The 10,444-nt window shown below is 44.5% G+C and overlaps 1 protein-coding gene across 1 annotated transcript in view; it reads left to right on the plus strand.

Annotated features, from left to right (window-relative positions):
• The first annotated feature begins 1,992 nt into the window (after nt 1–1,992).
• SUSD3 (sushi domain containing 3) overlaps nt 1,993–10,444 on the plus strand; it is a 39,695-nt gene continuing 31,243 nt past the window's right edge. Inside the window, exons 1-2 of the mRNA XM_018084857.3 lie at nt 1,993–2,019; nt 3,670–3,736. Coding sequence (XP_017940346.2) covers nt 1,993–2,019; nt 3,670–3,736 — 94 coding nt within the window. The remainder of the gene's footprint in view (nt 2,020–3,669; nt 3,737–10,444) is intronic.

Below are 10,444 nucleotides of genomic sequence, written 5' to 3' on the forward strand. Positions count from 1 at the left end.
AATCAAGGTAACACACTGTGGGAGGAGCAGGGTCAGTCCAGTGAGTCACCTCAGTAGAATTTATGTGGAGCTCTCAGTGGGAGTGAAGAAGCTGGCAAAGTTTGCCAGCAGCAGTTTGGACAGAAGACCTAGTCCTGACCTTCCAACTGTTTTGTGAGGAGGATTAGCTTATCCCTGGAGACCCACACTGCCAGCACCAGGCAGTGTGACATACAGAAAGCAGCTATCATTTGGGATTTAATCTTTTATTGTCTATCATCTCCACAGGTGAGAGTCTCTTTCCCACAAACTCAGGGGAACAGACTTGCAAGAGTCATCTTACAAGAACAAACCTACCAGAAAATAAGTTTTCCTTCCTGTTGATTTAAATGAGGAGTGAGAAGCAGAAGGTCCTGTGTGTAGCCAGAGCTCACATCTCTTCTCCAGCACACTGTGTTATGTGCTTCATTCATATTACCATGATGAAAGTTTGATTCTAAAATATCAGATCTAGAGGAGAGTCTGTGACCATGAGAGCTGGAGGTGACCATAGTCCACAGAAAAACTTACAGTTATGGTACCTAAATACTGCTGGAAAATTCTTAGATATGGCAGTGAATGTTTCCTGTATATGTGTGGAATACAGGGCTCAGGGATGCTGCCCTGAGCGAATTCTCTGCAAAACCACTCTAGAGCATTAGTGTATGGAATCTCCTTTAAATTCCATTTCTTTCCATTTTTCAAGTAAATACAGCAAGCAAGTGCTGTGGAGCTGCACTGGTGTGTGCAGAGGGCCTGCAGTGCTCATCCCTCCTGTCAGCAAGAACATTTATTCTAAATATCCTGTTTTGTTCTGGCATCTTCCAGATGTGCTCCCCTGCCACTCCCAGGCTCTGGAGAAACTCTGCCAGATACAAAAGGCTCCCACAGAACTTTACCCTCTGTTTTATTGTGATGGATTAGTTAAAACTCAGAGAGCTCTTCTGGAAGAAATACTCATTTTATGTTTGACTTGGTTTTAAAAGAAAATATGAAATAGTCTCTTAGTTTGTTGTTTCTTACAGCTACAGAACAGCATTGTACAGAACACTTGTGGCAGTGTAAGAGGGAATTTGCTTTTGTGCTGTTTAAAAACCCACCAGGCACAACCTGCCACCACACTTACACACTTAATCCAGATGTGAGGTTTGTTTGTCTGTGATGATGCTGTGTGAGTATGCATCTGTATCCAGGTGTGTGGATCTGTCTCCAGAGAAAATTAATACTTGTCCATTTATCATTTGAGTATTTCAAGCACATAGGAGTGAGACCAACAAAAAACTGAAATGACAAAAATAATATACCTACTCAGATTTGGGTTATAGATTGAGCCTCTCTGTCTAGAGAGACTTTGCTGATAGATTCTGATTTTGCTGTTATGGAAGCAACATGTCTAGAGCAGGCTGAGGCTCTGGTGCAGCGGGTTCTGTTTCTGTCTGTCAGGAGAACACTAAGGTTTGCAATTTGGACATTTTGCTGCACTAAATTTGATGCCAAATATTGAATACAGAGGTTAAACCTACTGCCAAAAGTCCTAGGGACAGCAGTATTGTCAGGGACACAGACAGGCTGGCAGCAGCCTGGTTCTGCCAAGATGCTTGCAAAGTCCATCTCCTCCTCTCTCAGTGCTCACGTGTCTGCAGGTGGTGGTGAACACTTATTCATCTTGGAGGTTCAATGCTTCACCTGCCAATGAAACATCAGTATTGCCAGAGTTCATTTACACTGATTGGTGGCTTGTGTAATCATCTCAGACAGTAGGATCCTCAAGTGGCTGCAATGGGTAATAAATGCACATGTGCAGTATAAGAAAATTGATATATTCTGGTGTTTTCTTGAGGATACTGTCAGTCCCTTCTATACCTTGCTTTGCACTGGTCAGGGCTCCATTTTTCTCAGCTGTGTGTGGGTGTTGTGCTCCCCAGTGTGGCCAGCTCTGATCTACCAGGGCTTTGTGGTGGCTCTGCACAAACCATGGTGGGTCAGGCTACACACATGGAAGTACGTGGGTGAATTTTCTCTCTGAAAGTTTCCTACAGATGGTAGAGGTCTTTCAGATAAAGCAGTGACAACAAAAAGGAAGTACTTGCCCCAGGGACAAATGCATAATGGTTTTTTCCATCACTTTTTCAATACAAGGAGGAGAGGGGCTCTGGAAATCCTCTGTGGACCTTCTCATTTGGCAAAATGTTCCCTTCCCTGAATTTTTTGTCTCATCATATGTACCCTTTCTGTTTCTTTAAGTTATGTTTTACTTTCATTACTCTGCAGATTACCATCTTCTCTCTTCCCAAACTGGAAGGCTAATTTAAAAGAATGAGACATCATTAAACTCCATTGGGTCTAGAATTCTGGTCAACTAATTTTGGATTTGTAGGAAATTATGTTTTCAACTTTAACTTTCCAAGTTCAATGGCAGCAATGAGTCAAATACTTCTCACAGTTCTTTCAGATTGTGTTTGTTGCCTTTCATGTAGTTCTTTTAAAGATAAGCTGGTTTAGGATATAGGGATCTCATCCTGTGATCATGACCCAGCCCTAGATGAAGGCACTGGGCCAGCCAGCAGTTCTTTCCCTTCCAGTTTCTGTGGGGCCATCACCTGAGGAGATCACACATGGGAGCACTAAGGACCACCTATTCTGCTGGCTAAGGAGTACATGGGGATTTTTTTCCTATGTCCAGCAGCTAGAACAGAATTTTCCTTCCAACTGTGTTGGTTGTGTACTAGTCCATTGTGGTTCTCATGCTGATGGTGTTATGATGGGACATAACTCCTACACAGATCAGTGCTCACGGGGGAAATTTTTAGCAGAGCACAACCCATGGTACAACACAACTGAGTAAACAGATGCAGAAACAAGGAAGGGGGATTTGGAGTCTCAAAGCTTTGTGATCCTGGCATTAGCAATTTTAGACAGTGTATTTTGGATGTGAGTTCTCATTTTCTGCTTATTTTGGGATCAGGTTTCTGAATTCTGGCAAGCTTGATTATTTGTAATTTCTGCTTGCGAGATGCCTGATTGAGGAGAATCATGATTTGTGGTTCACCTCTGTGAACCCAGATGATTAATTTGCAGAGAAGTCTGAACCTATGCAGTGTTTCTGCATCCTCCATGGCTGAAATGGCTCAGTCTATAGGTAACAAGTACTTGATGACAAGAAACTGTGGCTGTGATGGGAACTGTGCCATTGCCTTTGCTGAGTGCAGGATCTCAGCACATAAAACTTCAGCTTTGTCGATCATGTGTCTGCAGAATGAAGGAAAGATGGATGTGCTGCTTCAGCTGTACATGGCTTTTAGATGGAAAGTTTATCATTTTGACTGGATAGCCTGAAATGGGTCCAGTTCATGGTATTTCTGGGACATACTCACCACTCAGCTGAGTGGCAAGAGCAGCTTTATTTCTTAACCCTTTTAGAGCCCTGAGAGATGCCCAGCAGGAACTGGTCATTCCTTCAGGCTAACTGGTTTAACAGGGTGGCCTGGCTGCCTTGGTGGGGAAAAAAATGTCAGCAAATGAGTTCAGTTTTCATTTTATTATTTGATTTTCTTAGCTTACTTTTTCTGTACTTGTTCCTTACTTTTATGTTCCTTACTTTATGTGTTTCTGTTCCCTCTTTTTCTCTCTCATGTGCTGCTGTCCTTCCAGTGTTTAGGTTGGAAGCATCTGAGATCCTGTGGGTGTCTGGCAGTCAGGAAGAACACAGTGGATAAAGGTGAGTCTTCTGACACTGCTTTCCTTGGAACTCAAGAGCAATCTCCTGGAAGCTATGGACAAGTTTTTGCAGAGACCTTTTTTGCCTTTTTAAGCTCTAATATGCCATTCATGCCTGCAATGTCACTTGCAGATCCATTCTTCATATTGCTCTGGTATTAGCACATTCCCAGATGATTTTTGGGGTAGCTGGGATTGGTTTGTAGTGCTGCTAACGTGAATAACTGGAGTTTTCTCCTAACAAACAGGTTAGATCTCCTGGCACTGCCTCCCCACATTTATTTGAGAGTGGAGCTGTTGGAGGGCTGTAGACAAAGCCCAGCAATTCTCAATAAACTCAAGTAAGCCGTGATATCACTTGCAGAGTGAAATCTTTTCTGTAAACTGCACACCTGGCTGACCTGGCTCAGAAAGACTGCTGTTCTTCTTGTCTGTTTTATTAGAGGAAGTTATTTCTTGCTGGAATCAGACGAACTTAAGAGCATCTCACTTAACAGCCCTTGTTAATAGTGCAATATACAGGTAATTCTAACAACAACACACATCAGGTTTTCGCTTCAGGCCAAATGTTTGGGCTATAGTTCTTCTGTGCATGCTGTTACATGGCAGGCTCTAATAAATGGTTATTACAGAAAACTGCCTGCATAAAGCTGCTGCATAGAGTTCTGCTGCATTTTATACAGAGCAATAAGCAGAACAAGTAGATCCACTCGACCTCCTCGAGCCACCAGCAAATGTAGGGCTTGCACTTTCACAAGGTGCTGATGTCTTTCTTCATAACTCCTGTCAGGAATATAATTTTCTTCATCACTGTACCCATTAAAAATGAGCACCTGAGGTTTCAGGGAGGCTCAAGGTTCAAAGACTGAGGGGATGCAATGAAGTAAAAGGTACTAATTACAGAGGGAAGTCAGCAGGGGTTGGAGTGCTGCCAGATCACACAGTATGTTTTGAACGACTGTGACTCCAGGGGTTAGTTTGTGGTGGGAAAATAAAATGAACATAAATATTCTAATAATTACTTTCCTTGTCTGTGAAATCAGATTGACAAGTCCTGTGGGGGGAAGTGACTCCTTTAACGAGCCTTTCTGAGGGTGATGACTGCTGTGCTTGTTCTGACTGGTATAAATTTGGACTTTGGGGAGCACATTGTGTCTGTCCTGGATACTTTTTATTTTTAAGATAGAAAACAGGACATAGAAGTTGTGCATTTATTTTCAGTCTAAACAAAATAAGTACATTCAGGAATACATTTCATACCTTTGCTCAGAATCCATCTTAGTGGAACACATCATGCACGGGTAAGATGTGCAGGCTCCAACTCAACAGCAGCTGCAACCCAAGAAAAAAAGGGAAGGGAAAGGAAGGAGAGGGGAAGGCGAGGGGAGAGGAGGGGAGAGGAGGGGAGGAAAAGAAAAGAAAAGAAAAGAAAAGAAAAGAAAAGAAAAGAAAAGAAAAGAAAAGAAAAGAAAAGAAAAGAAAAGAAAAGAAAAGAAAAGAAAAGAAAAGAAAAGAAAAGAAAAGAAAAGAAAAGAAAAGAAAAGAAAAGAAAAGAAAAGAAAAGAAAAGAAAAGAAAAGAAAAGTCTATTTGTAGGAGCAAATCTCAGTCTGAGCAGTACCCCAGTATCTGAATGTCCCATCTTTTGGAGTGTTCATATAAAGGATACCTAATGTGAATCTAGCTCTATTACAAATCCTATGGGAATGCAAATAGCTTTCTGCTTTGAAATGTTCACTTCCAGGGGATGGGGGTGAGGGAATTCTTGCAGTGGGGTGAGAGGCACTAAAGGTAAAGATCACAGGTTGAGATAAGAACAGTTTACTGGAAATGGCAATGAGATAAGAAAACAAGCAGTAACAGCAACAATATTAATAACAAAAGTGTAGAGAGAGGGTGATTAAAAATTAACCCTGTCCTGGCCAGGACCAGGACATCAGCAAACCCGAGGCAGCTTTGCAGCATGCTCTCACACATTTGTAGAAGGGCCTAGGGCTGTCAAACCCACAGTGTGATGCAGCTTGTATGTTTGTAATGTAGGGATTTGCATGGGTTTGCCATTCATTTTGTTTTGTGATTCCTATAATCAGCACAAACAATTTACATGGGGAAACAGAATTATCATTATTTGCTTTCTATTACAATGCTAAGAAATGGAGCTGGAGAAGAAAGTGTGACATGTGCCAGATTACCACAGGCACCAAATCCCAAACCAAACATGAATTTGCAAGGCCATGTCTCCTTAGCTGGAACTGTGCTGATTAGCCCCAAACAATGCTGGAGGAGATAGCTTGTGGGTGTTCACAGCAACGTTTTATCTTGGATTGAAGACACAAATGGTTGTTCTCAGAATGTTTGTTTTTCCAAGCTACTGGCAAAATGGTATGTGTATTGATGCCACTTGGCCTGTCACACTGAACAAAAACGTTCCCTCTTCAAATTAGCTGAACGTTTTCAGGCTCTGATGGGATAAATGGAGCTGTGCTTCTCTATGGTGTGGCACTGCACTGCACTGCACTTAATAGTAGTACAGGAAAATAGTTCCTGAGCTGTGGCTCCAAGCTGAATCCACCCCAACACCTACTAGACAAAAGGAAAACACGCTGGGGGTTTGCAGCAGGCAGCGGGTCACTTGTTATCACTGCATGAGCACCACTGAGCTCTGCACCACTGATACCCCAAGGGGTAGCCAAAATGGAGCTGGGCACAGGCATACAGTGTGTCCTTGGCAGAAATGACTCTCCAGGTCCCTGTGTGCAGTATTCCTTGCCCAGGACGGGGTTGGTTTGCCCTGCACTGAGGAGTTCCCAGCATCACCCCTCCCTGAGAGAAGCAATCCTTTATTCCCACCTGTCTCACGGAATCACAGCATGGTTTGGGTTGGAAGGGACCTTAAAGCCCATCTCATTCCAAACCCTGACATGGGCAGGGACACCTTCCACTAGCCCAGGTTGCTCCAAGCCCTGTCCAACCTGGCCTTGGACACTTCCAGGGGCAGCCACAGCTTCTCTGGGCAACCTGTGCCAGGGCCTCCCCACCCTCACAGGGAAGAATTTCTTCCTAATATCCTAGCTAAATCTACTCTCCTTCAGCTTAAGGCCATTCCCCTTTGTCCTGTCCTTCCAGGCCCTTATCCAAAGTCCCTCTCCAGCTCTCTTGGAGCCCCTTTAGGCACTGGAAGGGGCTCTAAGGTCCCCCAGAAACCTTCTCTTCTCCAGGCTGAACAACCACATCTCTCTTAGCCTGTTTTATTTGTGCAAGGTCCTTTCCTGTTATGCCATAGCTGTTCAAGGTCATTTGAGAAGAGATTGTGTTGAAATCCCTTTTATGAAAACCCATGTAGAAAATATCAACTAGATTTCCCCTATCTTCTGGCCTGCTGACGCCTCTAAACATCTCCAGAAGATTTTTGAGATATAATTTACTTCCCTTCAGAAAACCCATGTTGACTTTTCCATGATATATTAAATGTACTAATGTGTTCTCTGATCTTATTTGCTAAAACATTTTCTGTAATTCTAGCTGATTCTAGGTGATTTCAGGCTTACCAACGTGAGGTTTTTGGTGTCTAATCTGAAAGGAATGTTTCAAAAAAGCTAGTGTCCCATTTCTTCTATTTCAGACCTTGTGTAATCAAGTAGATTCAACATGAGAGGTTACGTACCACTGTTTAAAATTAATTTGGTTGTTTCATCTTGAGTCTCTTTTGCACTCTTGCTGAATGCCTCCTGCTCTAGTCCTTTGTCTGCATGTTCCACAGCATCTTCTACCACCACAGGGACTATCCTGTGCATCCCCTCAGAGAGACTCTGGCTTAATTTACCCTTTCTGCCATGACTTTACCTTCTTTAAATGTTTCTTTCAGACCCTGACCAAGTACCCTACCAGTTCTCTGACAGACAGACTTCCTGCCTTTGGGTCATCCAGAGGCAAATTTATGATCTGTTTTGCAAATAGTTCTTCCACTTTTTGGCCTTTGCTTCTTGTGCCTTTCGTGTTTCATCTGCCAGATCTTCTACTTTCTAGATCTTTCTGCTTTACTAGATGATCTTTAAGGACCCTTCCAACCCAAGCCTTTCTATGATTCTATGATTCTTTCCTCATTTGGGCACATCTTCAGATTTCCAGAAGGATAGCTACTTTCTATCACAACTTTTTCTCTCTGCTGCCTGATCTTCCAGTTTTTTTCTTTATAACCCTTCTCAAGTCCTTGCTGATCAGCCAGGTGTGTCCTGTACCTCCAGCCTGGTGGCCATCAACAGCCTCTGATCTCTCTCTGAGGATTTGACTCTCTTGGCTCTTCCTCAGGGACTGTTTTCTAACAAGGTCCTTTTGACCAGTTCCCTCTCTGAGGTCAGTGCCGTGGTGATGAACTGTCTGGCTCATTTCTCTTGCAAAGAGGTTGGATCTAGAGTATACCACAGGCAGCAGACTCAGGTAGACAGTGTGCTTTGGGTCCCTTCTCCTCTGGAATGTTCCTCCAACAGCTGTCCCATGCAGCGTCTCCTTGAGTGCCCCTGAGAGTGCAGGCAGGCCCTAAGCCATGCATGGGGTGGTGCTGAGGCCATCAGTAACTGCTGCAGTTCAAAGGAAAGGGGAAAACTTCAGGTTCCAGTTCCACAAAGCCTGGATTGTGATAACAGCCCCCTGCCGAAAGGAGAGGGGCCACTTTCCCCCTCTGGATTCGCTGGGAAGCAGGTGTCAGTGCACACCTTGCTGTCAGAGCCAGCAGAAAGTCAGGGGTGAAACCTCTGGCTGGGAGGAGGAGGAAGAGGAGAAGCCAGGGGGTAGAGTGAAGCCACCTCCCTGGGGCAGCAGCACACCCCTGATCCAGCACCCTGTGGGATGGGAACAGCTCTGACAACCCAACAGATCATTTCCCAGTCACTTCTAAGGGTCAGGTTTTTCTTCAGGGAATTGCTGAGCTTTTAGCTATCACATCTATGCATGTGTGATCTGATTAAACAGGAACTGAGGCTGAGAGCTACTGTTCTCCTTTTCAAGAGGCACAAAAAAAGCAGCAGGATCTGCCCGAGGCTCTGAGCAGAGTAGGCAAACCCGAGCATCACTGCCTGGGGCTGAGGGGCTGGTGCTCAGCTGGAGCCAGGCAGCTCCTGTGGCTCAAGGAAGAAGGGGGTAGAAGCAGGCCTGGCTGGGAGAAGAGAAAGGGGATCAGCTTGTTGCTGCTGGAGGGCTGGAAAGCTGGGCTGGGAGTCAGGGAGCACGTCCCTGCCTGCAGCCAGGAAAGCCCTGCAGCCACCCGGGCAGCTCCACTGGGAACTGTTGCTTCAGCAGTCTTGTGCCCTTGGCATGCCTGGAGCCAGCCCTAATAACTGGGATTAAGGAAAGGTAGTGCCTTAGGGCAGCTTAGTGAAATCCAACAGTTAAACAATCCCTAAGCAAAGGCAGCAAGTGTCTGGTTGGGGCTTTTCCTGACTCTGAAGGTGAAACCAGGGGCCTTAAAGATTATGAGCAGCTCTATGCTGCAGCCCAGTGAGAACTTTTTAAGATGTTCTCCCTGTTCTCTTCCTTCCCCTCTCACCTTTTTTCTTTGTGTTTGTTTCCACTATACCAGTGAGATACTTTTTACTAAATTCAAAGCGTATTTCCATGGGAGAGGTGGCTTTAAAGGCAAAATCGTGTCACAGCCATTGATGATGGCAGATGACAGCATCTGATTTGGACAAAACCCCATTTTATGACAGCTGGATTTTTAGTAGGGGTTGTAGGCTTTGAGACAATGGAATTGGCCACCTTCTCCATTAAAATCATCAGCAAGGCTTCCTCTGATGGCAAGCACTGAATCCCCACAGCTTTCCCAAGAAAGCACTCAGCTGCAGCCAGGGAGGTGAGTGACCTCCTGGAGGGTCACAGACAGAGCCAGGGCTGCCAGTGGTGCTCCAGGACATGCAGAGAAAACTACTGCTGCTGGGTTACACTTTCCATTACAAAGCAAAGCTGAATGCTGCCATGAGGGGAGTGGGATCCAGATGCTGCTGCTGAACTTGCTTCTGTGAGCGCCTGTAAGGAAAGATTTAACTTGTAACTCAGTTGTGTTCAACGTGAATTGCATAATAGCAGCTGCAGGGGCAGTGGCTTACAGAAAAAAATTAATTCTCTGTCTTTGGTATTCCTCTGGCTTCACAGACATGAGGGACTTGACTGTGGGAGTCTTGTTGGCTTTAATTAGATTGATGAGTATTTGGCATTACTGGAAATACAAACCTAAGCTGTTGCATTTTCAAATATGCTGGGGTTTTGCTATAATGTGACCAAGCTTTACTTCTAAAATGTGGTTTAGTTGTAGAGATGGAAATAGCAGTCCTTTATATCTACAATATTTCTGTGGGCTCCCTGCCAGATAAGCTCACAGGGAAGAGTGCTATGGCCAGGAGCACAGTGAGCTGTGTCACCATTACCCATGGGCACAATCCTGCTCTATTTGATGTTGCCAGAAGAGTCTTAAGAGATTTTTCAGTCTATTTGGGTTTGGTGCATCTTGGAATTTCATCTCTGCAGTCTGCTTCTGTGGACTATTTTTTCCTCCTAATTCCATGTGAAAAAAATAATGAGAGGGTAAAACAAGTGGAGAGTGTGTTAATAGCAGCAGTGCTTGGTGTGGGCCCCAGACCATATGCTCGGCACCAACACACAGAGCTCCTTCAGCAGAGCAGGTTGTTCCTCCTCTTGCTTTTCCTGAACACATGGTG

The sequence above is a fragment of the Manacus vitellinus genome, unplaced genomic scaffold (assembly GCF_001715985.3).
Source record: "Manacus vitellinus isolate BGI_N305 unplaced genomic scaffold, ASM171598v3 scaffold_77_pilon, whole genome shotgun sequence".
NCBI classification, from domain to species: Eukaryota; Metazoa; Chordata; class Aves; order Passeriformes; family Pipridae; genus Manacus; species Manacus vitellinus.